This window comes from Schistocerca serialis, chromosome 8 (assembly GCF_023864345.2).
Source record: "Schistocerca serialis cubense isolate TAMUIC-IGC-003099 chromosome 8, iqSchSeri2.2, whole genome shotgun sequence".
Classification (NCBI taxonomy): Eukaryota; Metazoa; Arthropoda; class Insecta; order Orthoptera; family Acrididae; genus Schistocerca; species Schistocerca serialis.
Window position 1 is genome coordinate 76,975,234 of NC_064645.1, and position 21,363 is coordinate 76,996,596.

Here is a 21,363-nt window from a genome sequence, read left to right on the forward strand (position 1 = left end):
GGAACCAGGTTTTAAATTGTAAGACATTTCCAGGGGCAGATGTGGACTCTGACCACAATCTGTTGGTTATGGACAGTAGATTGAAACTGAAGAAACTGCAAAAAGGTGGGAATTTAAGGAGATGGGACCTGGATAAACTGAAAGAACCAGAGGTTGTACAGAGTTTCAGGGAGAGCATAAGGAAACAATTGACAGGAATGGGGGAAAGAAATACAGAAGAAGAAGAATGGGTAGCTTTGAGGGATGAAATAGTGAAGGCAGCAGAGGATAGAGTAGGTAAAAAGACAAGGGCTAGTAGAAATCCTTGGGTAGCAGAAGAGATACTTAATTTAATTGATGAAAAGAGAAAATACAAAAATGCACTAAGTGAAGCAGACAAAAAGGAATACAAACGTCTCAAAAATGAGATCAACAGGAAGTGCAAAATGGCTAGGTAGGGATGGCTAGAGGACAAATGTAAGGATGTAGAGGCTTATCTCACGATTGGTAAGATAGATACTGCCTACAGGAAAATTAAAGAGACCTTTGGAGAGAAGAGAACCACTTGCATGAATATCAAGAGCTTTGATGGAAACCCAGTTCTAAGCAAATAAGGGAAAGCAGAAAGGTGGAAGAAGTATATAGAGGGTCTATACAGGGGCGATGTTCTTGAGGACAGTATTGTGGAAATGGAAGAGGAGGTAGATGAAGATGAAATAGGAGATATGATACTGCGTGAAGAGTTTGACAGAGCACTGAAAGACCTAAGTCTAAACAAGGCCCCGGGAGTAAACAACATTCCATTAGAACTACTGACAGCTTTGGGAAAGCCAGTCCTGACAAAACTCCACTATCTGGTGAGCAAGACGTATGAGGCAAGCGAAATTCCCTCAGACTTCAAGAAGAATATAATGATTCCAATCCCAAAGAAAGCAGGTGTTGACAGATGTGAAAATTACCAAACTATCAGTTTAATAAGTCACAGCTGCAATATACTAACGCGAATTATTTACAGATGAATGGAAAAATTGATAGAAGCCGACCTCAGGGAAGATCAGTTTGGATTCCGTAGAAATGTTGGGAACACGTGAGGCAATACTGACCCTACAATTTATCTTGGAAGAAAGATTAAGGAAAGGCAAACCTACGTTACTAGCATTTGTAGACTTAGAGAAAGCTTTTGACAATGTTGACTGGAATACTCTCTTTCAAATTCTGAAGGTGACAGGGGTAAAATACAGGGAGCGAAAGGCTATTTACAATTTGTACAGAAACCAGATGGCAGTTATAAGAGTCGAGGGGCATGAAAGGGAAGCAGTGGTAGGGAAGGGAATGAGACAGGGGTGTAGCCTCTCCCCGATGTTATTCAGTCTGTATATTGAGCAAGCAGTAAAGGAAACAAAAGAAACGGAATGGACAGTGTCTTGAAAGGAGGATATAAGATGAACATCAACAAAAGCAAAACGAGGATAATGGAATGTAGTCGAATTAAGTCGGGTGATGCTGAGAGTATTAGATTAGGAAATGAGACACTTAAAGTAGTGAAGGATTTTTGCTGTTTGGGGAGCAAAATAACTGATGATGGTCGAAGTAGAGAGGATATAAAATGTAGACTGGCAATGGCAAGGAAAGCGTTTCTGAAGAAGAGAAATTTGTTAACATCGAGTATAGATGTAAGTGTTAGGAAGTCCCTTCTGAAAGTATTTGTATGGAGTGTAGCCATGTATGGAAGTGAAACATGGACGATAAATAGTTTGGACAAGAAGAGAATAGAAGCTTTCGAAATGTGGTGCTACAGAAGAATGCTGAAGATTAGATGGGTAGATCACATAACTAATGAGGAAGTATTGAATAGGATTGGGGAGAAGAGAAGTTTGTGGCACAACTTGACCAGAAGAAGGGATCGGTTGGTAGGACATGTTCTGAGGCATCAAGGGATCACCAATTTAGTATTGGAGTGCAGCGTGGAGGGTAAAAATCGTAGAGGGAGACCAAGAGATGAATACACTAAGCAGATTCAGAAGGATGTAGGTTGCAGTAGGTACTGGGAGATGAAGAGGCTTGCACAGGATAGAGTAGCATGGAGAGCTGCATCAAACCAGTCTCAGGACTGAAGACCACAACAAAAACAACAACAACTCCAGTTACACATTGGAGGAACAAAATTGCAAGTATCTACCAAAACAACAGACAAGATGCACCTGTCGACACTTAGGAGAAACACCTGCTATATATATTAACATCAAGGGAGAGATATTGTTTGAAAGCCCAGTAATGATTCTAATCTTGTTTATGTGTCTCTCAGCTGCTCCACGTCAACTGTATGGTGACTGGTCACCTTTACTGCTTCCACCATTTGTGTTCCAATTAGATGGCATTCCTAGCTGTATTCACAAATTTTGGAGACTGTAACATTAAGTTTCTTAAACTTGTATTAAAACTGGGCTACAATTATAGTTGATATTCAGAAGTTTTCCTTAGTTTTCATTTAGAAATGGTTAAGTATTTGTTGTGCCTAATTTACATTTTTTGTAGATGAGAAGCTCTTGTGAAGCAGACACCAACAACAAAAGAAAGAATTTAAACTAGTTAATGCAGAAACTATCAAGTGTATCTATGTTGCACATAGAACAAAGTATTACCCAGCAAAGTGAACTGGTTACGTGGCTAAGTTGCCAGCACTGTCATGTTTTCACTCAAGAAGCATGGAAGGGGAGGTAACTGTACCGTACACTCCAGTACTCTTACAGGTGGAAGGCTGTGACATGTTATACATCTTTACAAACCTCTGAATGTAATGGCCATTTAAGACAAGAACAGGAATGGAACATACAGTATTTCTCACTATAGCTTCTCACAACAGTTCACTGACAGGGTCTGTAAAACAGTCTTTTCCATTGATGATGCTGATTGCCATACCTGTGTCTTTTGAGTCTTCATCTGCTGTTTGTCACACTTCACAGTACCGACTTTGTGTTCGAATCTGTACTTACTAATTTCATTATATTTTCAGTTTCCTTTTGTCCTTCAAACTGTTTCCCACACACCCAGTCATCGCCACACAGATGTTTGCCGTGTTCAACAGCCTTTCAAGCCATCTTATGTCTGAACAGTGACAGTTAATACCACAGCAGCAAATCAAACTGATCTCATAGTCTAGTGATTAATGTTTTTCGTAGTAAAGCCAAGGTCCTGGGTTTGATTCCTGGCAACTGGGTCAGATACAGTAGAGCCTTGATTACCCAAACATCAGCCAACCAAATGTTCGACCAAATGACTGCTTAACTGAAAACGTGTTGCTCTTTGTATGAACTTCAAAACCAAGGAAAAAAACTGTCTTCATATTCTTCAACGGCTGGTACTTGCAAAATCAGATTAAAGGACGTATTGAGTGAAGAAGATTATGCTGTCGAAAAAGTTAGCACTGCAAACAAAACTGGGCTCAATTGGAAAGCTTTGCACAGAAAAACTCTTGCTTCACGCCATAACTTTGCAGCAACTGGTCCTAATATAAGCAAGGATTGTATTAATACTTTAGCTGTGCTCGTGCTACTGTTAGCCACCAGTTGCATACTTGTATGCTTATCATTGGTAAAAGTAAGAAACTGTGTTTTTTCAAACACATTAATATATCTGCGGTGCCTATTGTTTACCACTGATGAGAGAGGATGTAGATTGATAGCACAATGTTCATAGAATTGTTTGTGGAAGTTTTTGTACCCTCTTTTAGTCAATCCGTTAAAGAACAGTAAAAGGGTGAATACATTACTGCTCCTTGACAACCCATCAACTCATTTGTCATGTCATACCTGAAATGAAAAAGCGGAGTTCATGGAAGTGATGTTCCATCCACATAAAGTAACCTCCTTATTAAAACCCATGGATCAAGGCTTTATTGAACTTTCAAATTATATTACACAAAAAAATTGTTATGTAAGTTATTGACAGAAAGAAAAAATAGGAAAGAAGAAAGTCTGTTACAAAATCACAATAATATTGATTTGAAACATGTCGCCTACCTGACCAGAGCAGCATAGGGTAGCTTAACGGAACATAATTTGAAAAAAGCCTGGAATAAAATTTTGTGTATAGTGGAAATTTATCGAGGTCTAATTGAAAATGATGAAGAGAATTGTATGTCCGAAATGGTCAGTATCCTAAAAGAACTCAGGTGTTATGAATGTGATGAAGACATTCAAGGCTGAACAAGGCACCAAACATGCAGAATACCAAAATTGTAGACATTGTGGCTGATAAAATTAACGTCACCAGCTTCTCACCAAATAGTGGCCCAGAAAATTAACATCAAAGTATACGGCTGCTTGTGAAGCATTTACGTGTTTGGGTACTGCCTTGCAATGGTTTGAAAGGTAAAGATGATGGCGAGCACCAAGTGTCAGATATCTGTCCTGAAAAAAGTGTGGGACTTAGTTGCTCCTAAGCTGGCAGTCTTGTGTAGACAGATGAAAATTGTGGATTCTTTAAGGATTAATTCTATGCATTCCTATTGTGCTTGTTTTTGTAATAATGAGAAAGATTCATGATAATATATGTAGCTTTTATTTGTAAATTGGTAAATAAAAGTATACAGTTGTATCTGAAGAAACTGGTTTTCCAAACAGTTAGTTTTGATAATTGATGCTGTACTGTATCTGTTTGTGGTGGAATGGTCTGGAAGGAGATCCACTCAGCCTTGTGGCCCCAACTGAAAAGCTACTTGAATATAGAAGCAGCAGAAGTCACCAAAGTAGCATTACTCACAGAAAAAGCATCCGCTTTGGGACAGATATTTAAGTCCTGCCACACTTGACGACATGTCCCTCCTCCTGTAATATGCACACCATTGACTTAGTTAAGTTTTGCTTATCAACATTTACTTGTACTGTCCATTACCTTCTGTGTTGGCACTAACACACCTTTGTTGTCCTCATTGTTAATAAAATTATTGACATTAACAGCAAGTTGTCACAACTTCCTGCAAAGGTATTTTCTGCGTTTGATTTTTGTGATCACTTCTCAGACTCTTCTTTGAAATAACAATGCACACCACTTTGAACTGGAATGTGACTAAACCTAATCATATGACGAAGTTCCCACTACTGGCAAGTTACCAGTTCATCTAGCCAAGTATTATGTTTAAATTACTGTGTACTTTATTTTTGAACATAGAGAGCTTTTACTCATGATCAGAATTTAAAAAATTGTTATTTAAAAAAACTGTGGCTTCAAAAATAGCTGCTAACTGTTTCACGTCATTTTAAAGTTTATAGCAACATATGTATCTTTTGCAGCTGGCACATGGGGCCGATCCTTTTCTGAAGAATCAGGAAAGTCAAACACCATTGGACTTGGCATCTGCTGAAGACGTGCGATGTCTGTTGCAGGATGCAATGGCATCCCAACAAAATGTTCCTACAGTACCTGCATCTGCGCCTCCATCCCGTCCTCCCTCCATAGCTATGGGACCAACATCTACACCCCTTGCAGTTGCATTGTCTCCTCCAGCACCTACAGAGACTGTGATAATGCCCTCGGGTGCATCCATGACACTTTGTATCCCCATGTCACGGGGTTGTCTTTCGCCGATGCCTAATGCTGAAGGTTGTTGTTCTGCTGAAACTGTCAAACAGGAAGGACTGTCACAAGATATTGGGTCAATAACAACAGTTGCAGGATTCTTACAAAGGTACAGGTTTTTCGTGTTACATCTGCTCTACCAAATGAACAGCACAAGTTAAAACAAACACACACACACACACACACACACACATACACACACACACACACACACACACACACACACACACACACCATAAATTGGAGCATCCTGTGAATAACTTTATAGTGACTTAAGTTGCTGTTGGTTTATGGGATTGGGTATGTAAGTTGGTATAGCTGCTTTAGGGTCTCTCTCTCTCTCTCTCTCTCTCTCTCTCTCTCTCTCTCTCTCTCTCTCTCTCTCTCTCTCTTTCAAAAGCAAATAATTCCATGTTAATTTCATCTCACTATAGTATTCATTAATTGTTCCATGATGCAAAATATGTTTGTAGTGTTATGCCCATTTTCATTGGTGAATCGTAGCATAGTAATGCAGTGACCAACTACAGTTGTTGTAACCTATAAAGTAGATGTTATAATTAGATGACAGGTATAATCTTAATATTGAAAGTATACATAAGATATGGTATCGCTACATTTATACCCATTTCACATTCTCGTTTATGATTCCTTCTCCCCCAACTCATTAAATGTGATAAGTCCGAAGCTATTGGAATCTAAGTGAGAGCTGTTGTTGGCAGTTAGATGCACCTAAGGTAACGTCTTGAAGTCCTGTTATGCAATACACTATCATACACCAACAGCTTAACATTAATGTGGATTATCTTCACAGTCCTGCTCAAACTCTACATCAAATAATACCGCCATCACAGGTAAAGAGGATTTTTGTAATTGTTCTGCAGGACTGTCATAGAGATTAGTTATTACAAAAAATGTACCAGGGTGCAAAAGTAGTCCATTGTCTCAGATGGAATTTGAGTGATGGCATTATTAAAAGTATTTACACAAATACGAGGCAGTGTTTTTTTTCCAAATTCATCATTCAAAAAATACGGGGTTGTCTTATATTTGCAGATTAAAGTATTGCTGCAGTTGTCAACCATTGTTACATTGTTTAATAAATTAATATGGGGATCATTACATTTACAGATGAATTTTTGGATGTTTACAAATTTGTTATGAACAGTCCTGAAGGGTAGGAAATAGCAATCAATACTTGAATTTGAATAGGCTTGAGATTTCCCGATACGCTGAAGCACTCGATACAATGTCGACCTTGCTCAATCAATCACGACATTTGACTTGCTGTGCTAGTGCAAGGGGGACCAAGAAAATATGAACTAGCCACCACAACAATATAATGCTCTGCTTAAAGATTGACAGTTGACTGAAACACAGGAGGAAATAACAGAAATTCTATCAACTTACAAACTTTTGTTGTATTTGAACAGGATTGCGGTAAACATTGTCATACATGTATGGGTACCATAAACATATATTTATGCCGCTTTTGAAGTGAAGGTAACATTCAAAGGTGAAAATCTTGTCCTTCAAAACCCATTACATGATACTGGAATCCAGGTTAGTCTTTTAGTTTGTTGTGAGTGACAAATTAATAATGTACCAAATAGGTTACAAAAGAGAAATTCAATTGCTGCACATGTTAGAATATTAGAGAAAATTGTTAGAAGTTTTTAATCAGCTTTAGAATATGATTATGAAATTCAGATGAAATGAGAAGGAAAATTAACCCAGAATAAAGTGTCCAACAAACTTACTGCAATTGTTGCATTTGAATAAATTAAAGTGGAAAACCCCTTGTGAAGATGGTACAAATGGGCATCACTAGATTGTGGGATGAGCAAAAGATTGATAATTGAACTGAATAGTGATTGTGATCTATTATTTATGTATTAGTTGCTGTTTGTACATATGACCAGCACTCTAGAAGATACTGCCATCCATGTTTCACTGTCGCTCGAGCACAGCTCTATGGAAATTTGGAGAGGGGGCAGTTACCCAGCTTGGCTGAGAATTATGTGTGTGGAGAGGAGTGTTGAATAGGCAGAAATTTTATTGTGCAGCCAACCATGGGAATGTATAGTGCATACTTTGGCTTTTTATGAACATCTGCCACGTTTAAACTGCAGTTTGCTGGAATCCATTTGCACTCGGAATTGAATCAAATTCAAAATTGGACAAATACTCAACAATAGCACACATGTCTGCAGGAGACACTAAAGTCTAGATGGGATCTAGTGGCATACTTACTTATTTCGTACACTGAGTGAGGCGGAACAGTGTTTAGCACACTGGACTAGCGTTCAGTAGGATGACGGTTCACTAAGGGCCACCTGCACATTTCTGTACAAGCTAGACCAACTAATAAACAGCAGAACTTACGTTTTGACAATCACCATCTTTCCTCCCATACAGCCTTGGCATCCCAGGCAAACGTATCTGTTCAGATGCAGACTCTTTTCAGCAATACACCACCATTCTCGCCCCAGCCTTCACAGGATGTAATTACCCCACTAGTCTAGTTCTGAAGCTGATTTCCTGAGCCGTCACATCCAATCCTGGTACTGTAGACTCCTGCAAAAACCAACTTGGACTACAGCTCTTGTCACTCAGTACTATCCTGATCTTCAATGTATTAATTAACTACTTTGAAAAGTATGTGACTTTTTGTAATCATGCTCTGAAATGAGTTCCACTCTGACATTTTACCCTCCACACATAGAATAGCTTTAAACACCCCTCCCCCCCCCCCCCTCCCCCTTAAAAAAAATCACCCATGGTCTGACTCTATGCTCCTTCTGCACCCATTTCCCTACACTTCTGTTACTATCCTTGTGACCATACCTACTGTAAGACTTGTGCTAAGTACCCTCCTACCACATCCTATACCTTCCCTGTAACTGGCAAAAGATACACCATCAAAGGGAGAGTCAACTGTGAAACAACATGTGTTGTATACCAGCTGTTATGTAAACACTGTTCGACATTCTATATTAGTATGACCACCAAGTTACCAGTTATGGTGAAAGGAGCAAAGACAGAGAGTGTATACTGACAACACACTATTGCCTGTTGCAGAGCTTGCTCTACACCTTGACAGTAGTTACCTTGGTGCCCATCTCGTCACAAGTGTTATCTGGACACACACACACACACACACACACACACACACACACACACACACACACACGAGCAGGCAAGACTCAATAATCAGTAACAATATATTAAATGAGTGAGTACACCACTCAAGATTAACTAGCAACATAGTGTTGAGTTTTTCTAACAGGAATTAAGAAGCAGTTATTGAAGACGTCCATCATAACGTATCAGAGCATGGCAAAAAAAAAAAAAAAAACTACATTGAACAATCTAAAATACTACAGACACTAGTGTCTTGAAGGGGAGAAGGTGGCAGACATCATGAAAATATCTAAATATTGTTCTGTGTGTTCCTTCCACAAGAAATATGATGCAGGTAAAGAAACAGAACAGCAAGAAGCTCTCAAAGCTGTTTGTAGCAGGAATTATGTAGGCTCAAGGGATGGCATGGAAGCTGCTGGTATGAAACTCATTTTCCCTAGGTCTTTGCGAAAGTATGGAGTAAGATACACACAATTTTCAGGAGATAGAGATTCTAGTGCTTTCACGAATGTAAATGAAAGTCAGCCCTATGTAAAAGACTGTACCATTGAAAAACAGGAGCGCTTGGTTCATATTCAGAAGATGGGTGGATGATTTGGATGACTTGTTGCAGATAATAAAGGCAAGCTACTAGAGAGGATGGGGAGCCACTGGAAGGTAAAAAGACACTAACAAAGAAGGGAACTGACAGCCTGCAAGTCTATTATGGTGATGCAATTAGAAATAACCTCACAGATTTGGATAGTATGAGGAAGGCAGTATGGGCCATTTGGTTTCATTACTTGTTGACAGACACTACCATCTCAACATGGCCTATGTTCTAATGAATGTTGCAAAATTCTGAAAAGCAATGACAGTGGGGAAGCTTACAGCCATAAAAATAACCTCGTTTATGTGGTTGCAGTGGCCATTAAACCAACTTTTTGAGCACTGTTTTCACCAGAACTGCTAGAAGAATGCGGAACTCAAATGAAAGTTTCAGTGCTCTTATTTGAAAGAGATGGCTGAACACTGTGTTTCAAATTTGGTAGTGAAAATTTCTGCTTTAGAAGCTGCAGCAGTGTTTAGTGATCGGAATGTGGCAAGACCTTCCATCCTCAGCAAGTTGGGCTTTACAGCTGGAGCCTTTACTGAGCAGAAACTGCAGATCATCGAAGAGCAGCCAATCGTGAAGGCCGAGACTTCAGTACAGAACATAGAAAAAATTGCTACGCAAAGGACCACAGGAGCTAAAAGAGCTGCAGGGAATGATGAACAACAACTGGGATATGGGTATGGGCAGTAATAGCAAAGTCGTGATTTTTAAAAATTTTAAAACATTTCTTCTTCTTCTTCTTCTGCTTTTACGGCCTCATTGGACCACTTCAGTCAATCATTTCTGGTCCTCTTCTTTGGTATTTTCCCCTTCCGAGTGGCCCAGTATCTCTTCATTCGTTCCGATGCTTTTCGTCGTTCCTTATCTGTAAATACCCTTTTCATTGTATGTCGTTTGTCAATTTTTGGTTTAAATCTTATTTCTGTGTCCCTCGACTTCTTTAAATTTGGCGTTTTGTTCTGCAAATCATCCAGAGTTATTTCCAGTTCTTCCATATCCTCTCTTATTTCCTTAAGCCATCCTCCTTGTTGTTTCAAATTCCAGGGTTTCTCAATAATTTTCCTTGATAATCTGGTTTCTGGTGTCCTCAGAATGTGACCACAAAAAGAGATCCTTTTCTTTCGTATAGTATCAGTGATGGGCTCCAGTTCTCTGTACACCACTTCATTTGGAACTATCCGCCATTCCCCAGCTTTTTGATATTTCTTATTTATGCATGTTCTAGCAATTCTTCTCTCTACTTTTAAAATTTTGTCAATTCTGTTTTTCTGGGTGACTTTAAAAAGAGTTTCACTTCCGTATGTAACCTCTGGTTGAACCACCGTCTTGTAATGTTTTAATTTTGTTTTACTTGATAGACATTTTTTATTGTACGTAGACCATATTAGTTTTTGAGCTTTTATCATTTTATTAGTTCTTGCTCGCCATGCAGGTTTCTCGTCCAATTTATGTGTTATAATTTCACCCAGGTATTTAAATTGTTTCACTATTTTAATTTCCCTATTGTTCACTGTGATGTGATCTATTACAAGTGGATCCGTTACCATTATTTCAGTCTTTTCAAATGATATCTGGAGTCCTAATTTTTGTGCTATATTTTGTAAGCTTGTTATTTGTTTCGTGGCTTCCTGAATATTATTAGCTAGTAATGCTAGGTCATCAGCAAATCCCAAGCAATTTAGTTTTATTTTATCTTTCTTAGTTCCAATTTTAATATTCATAGGATTTTCCTTGTACCATTCTCTCATTACATATTCAAGAGCACAATTGAATAGCAATGGTGATAAACAATCTCCCTGTCTCAACCCTGTTTTAATCGTAAATGGTTTAGATATTTCTCCTCTAAATTTTACTTTGGATTTGATGTTTGTTAAGGTTAACTGTATCATTTTTATTAATTTAGGATGAAGTCCAAAATTCCTTAATATTTTGATCATTGAAGATCTATGGATGCAATCATACGCCTTTTTGAAATCTACAAAGGTTATGACTAGTTGTTTTTGCCTTCTTTTGTAGACATCCATAACTAACTTCAAGGTGATTATCTGTTCTGGGCAGCTTCTCCAGGATCTAAATCCTTCTTGATATTCTCCCAGTTCCAGTTCTAATTGATCTTTACAGCGGTTGTATAGTATTCTTGACATGATCTTATACGTGCAGTCCAAAAGGGAAATTCCTCTGTAGTTGTCTGGATTTGATTTTTCTCCTTTCTTATGTAATGGAGGTATTATAGCAGTAGTCCAATTTTCTGGTAATTTCTCTTCATTCCAGATTTTTACTATGCATTGGTGTAATGCTATCTTTACTGGTTCTGCTGCATATTTCCAAAGTTCAGCAAACGTTTGATCTTCTCCACTTGCATTGTAGTTTTTGAGTTCTTTCAAAGCTCTGTAGACCTCATTAATTGTAGGTGGATTTATATTTTCTGCTGGTGTTTTAATTGGGGTTTCTGTGTTTATCTGAAGAAGTTCTGGGGGACCTTTACAATTTAGTAACTTGTTAAATGTTTCTGCTAGAATTTCTGTATTTTTACTATTGCTATGGGCTAGGTTATTATCTTTATCTTTTAACATTAATGTTGGAGGATCATATCTTTGTAATTGTCTGCCAAATATTTTGTAATAGTCTCTTGAGTTTGTTTTTTCACTATTTCTTTCTATCATTAGAAGTATATCTTTCTGGTACTGACATTTAACTCTCCTTATTATTTTTTGTGTTGTCTTCCTTTGTTTTGTGAGTTCCAAATACGATTTTTCTGTTTTTTCATTTTGATGCCTTAACCAGGCTTGGTGTCGATCCAACACTGCTTCATCACATTCATCGTTCCACCACTGGTGTTTTTTCCTTGGATTTATAGGGGCAACTTGTTCAGCTATTTGTTTCAATTTGGGAATTATTTCTTCCAGATCATCTGTTATTTTTATATCCCTGGTTTGTGCGTCATAATCCTCGTTTTGTATCAGTTTATGAGGGTCATAGGTTCTCTTCTTCTTCTGGTGGGATTTTTTCTTTGCTAATGGGGTTAATTTAATTTTAATTTTTATCATGTAATGATCTGATCCGGTATCTGTCCCTCTCAGTACTTTCACATTGTAAATTTCCTTGTGGTAATTCTTATCCATGCAGACATGGTCCAGTTGCCATTCTCCTTTTTTCCAGTCTGGATGTTTCCAAGTTTTTAGTTTACTTGGTCTTCTCTTAAAATACGTCGACTTTGAGATCATGTCATGGTTTCTGCAAAATTCCACTAGTCTTATGCCATTTTTGTTTGTTCTTCTTTGTGCTGTCCATTTCCCTATTATGTCTCTATATCTCTTTTCCCTTCCTAACTAGGCATTGAAGTCTCCAATTAAAATTTTGATGTGATTTTTATTAATGTTATTCGTCATTTGATCTAAGAGCTCCCAAAATTTTTCTACCTCTTCTCTGTGTTCTTTTTTATTATTTTTATCATTTGTCGGGGCATGGGCATTTATTATTGTGTACATTTTATTTGCAGCTTTTAGAGTTAACGTTGAGAGCTTGGGAGGTTGTGCTTTAAATTCTATTATGGACTCTATTATTTTCAGACTCACCACGAATCCTGTTCCAAATTGTGGACACTGTTTCATGACTCTTTTCCCTGGTATTCCCTTATAAATCCTATATCCTTGTGATTCTATCGGCTCCTGATCAGTATTTCTCATTTCTTGAAGTCCGGTTATGAGAATCCCCTTGCGATCCATTTCATCCGTCAGAATTTTGAGTTTGCCTGGTTGTATGAGGGAATTTATATTGTGTGTCGCAATGTAGTTTATTTGTCCTGTCTTGAGTTTTGGTCGTCTGTCCGTTTTGGGTATTTTCAGATGCTCCGACTCATCCAAGTTATCTTTCAGGTGACTGCCCACCGTATCCGAGTGCAGTCTTCCTTGGTTATTGCCAAGCGGTGGATTATTCCTTGAAAGATTTCCTTCCATGTTTGACTTTCAAAAGTAGTCAACCTTGTATGGAGCAAGCTCCGAGTTACAACTACGGTTGTTAGCCATAGAGGTTGTTTAGTGTTTGGTCCGCGAGAGCTATTTTATTTCGCTCAAGTCCGCCGGTAAACCGGTGAGGACCCCCCTATCCGCCACGTGGGACGCGCCACGTCGGAGTATCACCTCTCCGCCTGCTACGACACCGTAGTAGGTTCGTGGTTTAAAACATTTCATCCAAACTTTAAAACTATATTTTTGCAACTTAAGGTTTTCTCCTTTCAGGAACTTATATACCAGAAACTATTGGAAGGATTTTAGTGAAATTTGGCACACCTATTCTTTTATATGGAAGCAATATTTAAGTGGAACAAAATTTTAAACATTTTTGTGAGAAATAATATCTGGAAAATTTGTCCATTAAAAATGTTCAAATCCAAAATGTCAGAAAATAATACACTGAAGTGCCAAAGAAACAGGTACAGGCATGTGTATTCAAATACAGAGATACGTAAACAGGCAGAGTATGGTACTGCGGTTGGCAACTCCTATATAAGACAAGTGTCTGTTGCAACTGTTATATTGGGTACTGCTGCTACAATGGCAGGTTATCAAGATTTAAATGAGTTTGAATGTGGTGTTGTAGTTGGCACATGAGCAATGGGACACAGCATCTCCGAGGCAGCCATGAAGTGGGGATTTTGCCATACGAGCATTTCATGAGTGTACCGTGAATATTAGTAATCTAGTAAAACATAAGTCCCCAACATTGCTGCAGCCAGAAAAAGATCCTACAAGAACGGGATCGACGACGACTGAAGAGAATGTGACACAAGTGTAACCCTTCTGCAAATTTCTGCAGATTTCAGTGCTGGGCCATTAACATGTATCAGCATGCAAACCATGTGACACAAGTGTAACCATTCCACAAATTTCTGCATATTTCAGTGCTGGGCCATTAGCAAGTGTCAGCATGCGAACCATTCCACGAAACATCACCCAAATGGGCTTTCCAAGCTGAAGGCCCACCTATGTACCCTTGATGACTGCACGACACATTGGACAGTTTATGACTGGAAACTTGTTGTCTGGTTGGACGAGTCTTGTTTCAAATTGTATCGAGTAGATGGACGTGTACGGGAATGGAGACAACCTCATGAATCCATGGACCTTGCATGTCAGCAGGGGACTGTTCAATGGGGTGGGCGTGTGCAGTTGGAGTGATATGTGACCCCTGATACATTTAGAGATGACACATACTTCAGCATCCTGCCTGATCACCTGCATCCATTCATGTCCATTGTGCATTCTGACAGACTTGGGCAATTCCAGCAGGGCAATGCGACACCCCCACACATCCAGAATTGCTACAGAGTGACTCCATTAAAACTCGACTTAATGCTGGCCACCAAACTCCCCAGACATGAACATTGTTGAGCATATCTGGGATGCCTTGCAATGTGCTGTTCAGAAGAGATCTCGATCCCCTTGTACTTGTATGGATTTATGGACAGCCTTGCGGGATTCATGGTGTCAGTTCCCTCCAGCACTACTTCAGACATTGGACAACTCCATGCCACATCGTGTTGCAGCAATTCTGCGTGCTAGCGGGGTCCCTAAATGATATTAGGGAGGTATACCATTTTCTTTGGCTTTTCAGTGTAGAAATAATTTACCGAAAAGTTACTGCACTTAATTATACATTTATATAATAGAAGGAAACATTCCACGTGGGAAAAATTATATATAAAAACAAAGATGAGGTGACTTACCGAACGAAAGTGCTGGCAGGTCGATAGACACACAAACAAACACAAACATACACACAAAATTCAAGCTTTCGCAACAAACTGTTGCCTCATCAGGAAAGAGGGAAGGAGAGGGGAAGACGAAAGGAAGTGGGTTTTAAGGGAGAGGGTAAGGAGTCATTCCAATCCCGGGAGCGGAAAGACTTACCTTTGGGGGAAAAAAGGACAGGTATACACTCGCACACACGCACATATCCATCCACACATACAGACACAAGCAGACATATTTAAAGACAGGCCTGGGGCTTTAAGGAGGGACTGTGGGTCGTTGGTATCACAGGGATGCCATTTCGTAAAAAACTCCATAATTTTCACCTTTTTCCTATGCTGCAGCTGCTGCATACACTGTACCCTTTAAATGAGATAACTCTGTTATTATTTCGTCAGAAGTGTTATGGGTGTCACAATTGTTTAATTTTTTTGTAATATATTTACTGCATCGTTAAGTCGGGAGAAATTCTGAGGCTCTTCTGTACCGTCCTCCAGTATCTTCTTCGCCGAAGTACTGAGATGCATGTTAACCTGTCTCAGAGATAGTAATTGCTTCTGTAGTGATGAAGTATTCATCAGACTTGCTGTGATTCACAAATAGTGCCTGCTCTTCAGGTAGATTCTGTTCTTTGTCATTAGGCAAAATATCATCAGTATTATCATTCCCATCACAATCATCGACTTCATTTCCAGATCAAGTTTTTCAGAAACAGTTCCGAGTGGTAGTATTCGAGACTCTGTGCCATGAAGCTGCAACATAGTGCATTGCCTATCAGAAAAAAACAAATCCATTAATAGTTTCCCAACAGTGTCTTTTGGCTCTGGTAATACAATAAGTAAAAAGTTGCAAATAAAAATTTAACTTGTAAAGTGCATATTTTCTTTTCTTCCCTTCCTCCAACGTTTACATACTTGACACCACTACAGGAGCATTTTGCAGTAATGCAACTTGAAATTATGTGTTACTCAAAGTTCAAGGGGCTGGAGTACACTTGTGCAATTCATTGTAAAGTATTCCACGGTCACTTTTCTTAAATAGGGATTAAGAGGAGGATTTAGTGCACACCTGTGTACAAACAATAAAATCTCCCAGCCTGCTGCACCCATTTTAGCATCTATCCTTCGAAGCCAGCTTTTGTTGTAATCCACAATTTCTTGTTATTATCGTATATTGTGGGAAATGTGACATTATGTTTAAAACAGAATGGCTCAGCTAATTTCTCCATCTAAAGTGGGATGCATCTTCTCACTGCTATCACTGTTAGCTCAAAACAGAACTGTTACATGTTGTTTACTTTGTTTCCGTCCAGGGCAGTTCTTGCCTTTGTATGCTGAATTGCATTTAGGCATTACATCCATCTCATCGACATTCGAAATGTTTGGAGGAACATATTGGGACATTGTTTCTTACAGACAGGTTTCTTTCCATCCTCGCACTGTTTCAGGATCGACACTATTGATTTCGCCACACACATTTGGACAACTGATACCATGTCTAACCTTAAATCTATGCAGCCAACCTGATGAAGCACTGAAATTTTCTATACTGAGTGAGACTGCCAATTCTGCTGCATTTTCACAAAGCATTGGGCCACTGACAGGAATGCCTTCTGCTCTATGTTGCCTGAACCACTGCAACAAACCATTTTCAACTACATCTTTGTATTTCTTGCTCTGAATGCTTATCTACTTACTAGTAGAAATTCCGAATACACCTGCATTGCCTTCAGTTTCCTTTACCTTCACTATGACAGAATTTAAGGTAGATGCAGCAGTATCCACTTTCATTATATTACTATTTTCGTGAATTGTGCATAATATTCATAGTTATTATGCCATAGAAAGGCTTTTTCATCTTTCTTTCACTCATGCTACCAGTTCTCAAGGTCATCAGAAATACAGCAATTATAGTACTGTAGCACATACAGTAGGGCTAAATAAAACAGCTACCGTTAATATGTGGGTTACTTCACTGAGTGCAAGTTAACTCATGAGCTGTGGTGCACTTTTGGATTTCTAAGGGATGCCCAAGAATTCTTATCCAATTGGGCCCTCTGCTGGCTCAACAAAAATCATGTAACTTTGGGAAAACAAATGATAGTTACACCAATAACCAATCTTTCCTATGGCTGTCACCAGTGCCATAACCAAAATTTTCATACTTTATACTCTTTTATATTGTAAAGTATATCTACAACATCCAATTTTTCTGATGATTGTATTGTTACAGTTTACACTGTTGTTAATATCTGGGAATATGTGAAACAATCTCAAGTTATGTCACATTAAAAATTAAGCATTAGTGAGCTGTGAGTGCTTGCAACAATATGATTTTCTAATTGGCAACACCCCCCCCATGAACCATGGACCTTGCCGTTGGTGGGGAGGCTTGCGTGCCTCAGCGATACAGATAGCCGTACCGTAGGTGCAACCACAACGGAGGGGTATCTGTTGAGAGGCCAGACAAACGTGTGGTTCCTGAAGAGGGGCAGCAGCCTTTTCAGTAGTTGCAAGGGCAACAGTCTGGATGATTGACTGATCTGGCCTTGTAACAATAACCAAAACGGCCTTGCTGTGCTGGTACTGCGAACGGCTGAAAGCAAGGGGAAACTACAGCCGTAACTTTTCCCGAGGGCATGCAGCTTTACTGTATGATTACATGATGATGGCGTCCTCTTGGGTAAAATATTCCGGAGGTAAAATAGTCCCCCATTCGGATCTCCGGGCGGGGACTACTCAAGAGGATGTCGTTATCAGGAGAAAGAAAACTGGCGTTCTACGGATCGGAGCGTGGAATGTCAGATCCCTTAATCGGGCAGGTAGGTTAGAAAATTTAAAAAGGGAAATGGATAGGTTAAAGTTAGATATAGTGGGAATTAGTGAAGTTCGGTGGCAGGAGGAACAAGACTTCTGGTCAGGTGACTACAGGGTTATAAACACAAAATCAAATAGGGGTAATGCAGGAGTAGGTTTAATAATGAATAGGAAAATAGGAATACGGGTAAGCTACTACAAACAGCATAGTGAACGCATTATTGTGGCCAAGATAGATACGAAGCCCACACCTACTACAGTAGTACAAGTTTATATGCCAACTAGCTCTGCAGATGACGAAGAAATTGAAGAAATGTATGATGAAATAAAAGAAATTATTCAGATTGTGAAGGGAGACGAAAATTTAATAGTCATGGGTGACTGGAATTCGAGTGTAGGAAAAGGGAGAGAAGGAAACATAGTAGGTGAATATGGATTGGGGGACAGAAATGAAAGAGGAAGCCGCCTGGTAGAATTTTGCACAGAGCACAACATAATCATAACTAACACTTGGTTTAAGAATCATGAAAGAAGGTTGTATACATGGAAGAACCCTGGAGATACTAAAAGGTATCAGATAGATTATATAATGGTAAGACAGAGATTTAGGAACCAGGTTTTAAATTGTAAGACATTTCCAGGGGCAGATGTGGACTCTGACCACAATCTATTGGTTATGACCTGTAGATTAAAACTGAAGAAACTGCAAAAAGGTGGGAATTTAAGGAGATGGGACCTGGATAAACTGAAAGAACCAGAGGTTGTACAGAGATTCAGGGAGAGCATAAGGGAGCAATTGACAGGAATGGGGGAAATAAATACAGTAGAAAAAGAATGGGTAGCTTTGAGGGATGAAGTAGTGAAGGCAGCAGAGGATCAATTAGGTAATAAGACGAGGGCTAATAGAAATCCTTGGGTAACAGAAGAAATATTGAATTTAATTGATGAAAGGAGAAAATATAAAAATGCAGTAAGTGAAACAGGCAAAAAGGAATACAAACGTCTCAAAAATGAGATCGACAGGAAGTGCAAAATGGCTAAACAGGGATGGCTAGAGGACAAATGTAAGGATGTAGAGGCCTATCTCACTAGGGGTAAGATAGATACCGCCTACAGGAAAATTAAAGAGACCTTTGGAGATAAGAGAACGACTTGTATGAATATCAAGAGCTCAGATGGAAACCCAGTTCTAAGCAAAGAAGGGAAAGCAGAAAGGTGGAAGGAGTATATAGAGGGTCTATACAAGGGCGATGTACTTGAGGACAATATTATGGAAATGGAAGAGGATGTAGATGAAGATGAAATGGGAGATACGATACTGCGTGAAGAGTTTGACAGAGCACTGAAAGACCTGAGTCGAAACAAGGCCCCCGGAGTAGACAATATTCCATTGGAACTACTGACGGCCGTGGGAGAGCCAGTCCTGACAAAACTCTACCATCTGGTGAGCAAGATGTATGAAACAGGCGAAATACCCTCAGACTTCAAGAAGAATATAATAATTCCAATCCCGAAGAAAGCAGGTGTTGACAGATGTGAAAATTACCGAACTATCAGCTTAATAAGTCACAGCTGCAAAATACTAACACGAATTCTTTACAGACGAATGGAAAAACTAGTAGAAGCCAACCTCGGGGAAGATCAGTTTGGATTCCGTAGAAACACTGGAACACGTGAGGCAATACTGACCTTACGACTTATCTTAGAAGAAAGATTAAGGAAAGGCAAACCTACGTTTCTAGCATTTGTAGACTTAGAGAAAGCTTTTGACAATGTTGACTGGAATACTCTCTTTCAAATTCTGAAGGTGGCAGGGGTAAAATACAGGGAGCGAAAGGCTATTTACAATTTGTACAGAAACCAGATGGCAGTTATAAGAGTCGAGGGACATGAAAGGGAAGCAGTGGTTGGGAAGGGAGTAAGACAGGGTTGTAGCCTCTCCCCGATGTTGTTCAATCTGTATATTGAGCAAGCAGTAAAGGAAACAAAAGAAAAATTCGGGGTAGGTATTAAAATTCATGGAGAAGAAATAAAAACTTTGAGGTTCGCCGATGACATTGTAATTCTGTCAGAGACAGCAAAGGACTTGGAAGAGCAGTTGAATGGAATGGACAGTGTCTTGAAAGGAGGATATAAGATGAACATCAACAAAAGCAAAACAAGGATAATGGAATGTAGTCTAATTAAGTCGGGTGATGCTGAGGGAATTAGATTAGGAAATGAGGCACTTAAAGTAGTAAAGGAGTTCTGCTATTTGGGGAGCAAAATAACTGATGATGGTCGAAGTAGAGAGGATATAAAATGTAGGCTGGCAATGGCAAGGAAAGCGTTTCTGAAGAAGAGAAATTTGTTAACATCCAGTATTGATTTAAGTGTCAGGAAGTCATTTCTGAAAGTATTCGTATGGAGTGTAGCCATGTATGGAAGTGAAACATGGACGATAAATAGTTTGGACAAGAAGAGAATAGAAGCTTTCGAAATGTGGTGCTACAGAAGAATGCTGAAGATTAGATGGGTAGATCACATAACTAATGAGGAAGTATTGAATAGGATTGGGGAGAAGAGAAGTTTGTGGCACAACTTGACCAGAAGAAGGGATCGGTTGGTAGGACATGTTCTGAGGCATCAAGGGATCACCAATTTAGTATTGGAGGGCAGCGTGGAGGGTAAAAATCGTAGAGGGAGACCAAGAGACGAATACACTAAGCAGATTCAGAAGGATGTAGGTTGCAGTAGGTACTGGGAGATGAAAAAGCTTGCACAGGATAGAGTAGCATGGAGAGCTGCATCAAACCAGTCTCAGGACTGAAGACCACAACACAACAACAACAATTGGCAACACAACACAGGGCACCGAAACTGTATCCCCTCCTCTTGCACTACCATGTTAATAGGCAAAGTATACTGATCCCCACCCACTTCTGAAACCAGACGTCATAACATGCGCACGTGTGTGTGTTTTGTCTAGTCTGATTAAGGGCTGTTTGGCAAAAAGCTTTATTTTACAGTATTTTTGTTGGCCTATCTGTGACTCAGCATCTCCGCTATACGGCGAGTAGCAACTATCATTTTTATAACATTGTCATTTTTCCATTGTTTGAAACTAAGGTCTCATATTCTGTTTCTTGAAACCTGCTTGTCCCAGGGAGTTACCCTCAAAGGAGTAACACCACTGAAAGTCCTTGTTTCTGGATGCAATCCTACTGTACACCATCCTCTCACAGTTTCAAATACAGCACACTTTTTCACGTACCCAGCTAATCTGTGACCTATATACATCACTGCCAATTTCCGCTCCACCAGACTTCTCTTCTGCCACAAAATCCTGCAGTTACCTGCGTCTCAAGTTCTGTTGGATGGTATCCACTGCCAAACTACAACAATAGGCCAGGCTTAACCTCAGAAAGCTGTCTTGCCTTCTCCTAAAATATCTCAACAGTGGTGTTTCCCTTCCTGCCCCTCTCCAGTTGCCTAAACAGCCGCATCAATAATGACCTCTACT

At 39.4% G+C, this 21,363-nt stretch overlaps 1 protein-coding gene across 2 annotated transcripts in view; it reads left to right on the forward strand.

Moving 5' to 3' along the window:
* LOC126416028 (poly [ADP-ribose] polymerase tankyrase) overlaps nucleotides 1-21,363 on the forward strand; it is a 301,772-nt gene that overhangs the window by 225,282 nt on the left and 55,127 nt on the right. For both annotated transcript variants that reach the window (XM_050083481.1, XM_050083482.1), the window contains exon 13: nucleotides 5,271-5,665. In XM_050083481.1, the coding sequence (XP_049939438.1) occupies nucleotides 5,271-5,665 (395 nt within the window). The remainder of the gene's footprint in view (nucleotides 1-5,270; nucleotides 5,666-21,363) is intronic.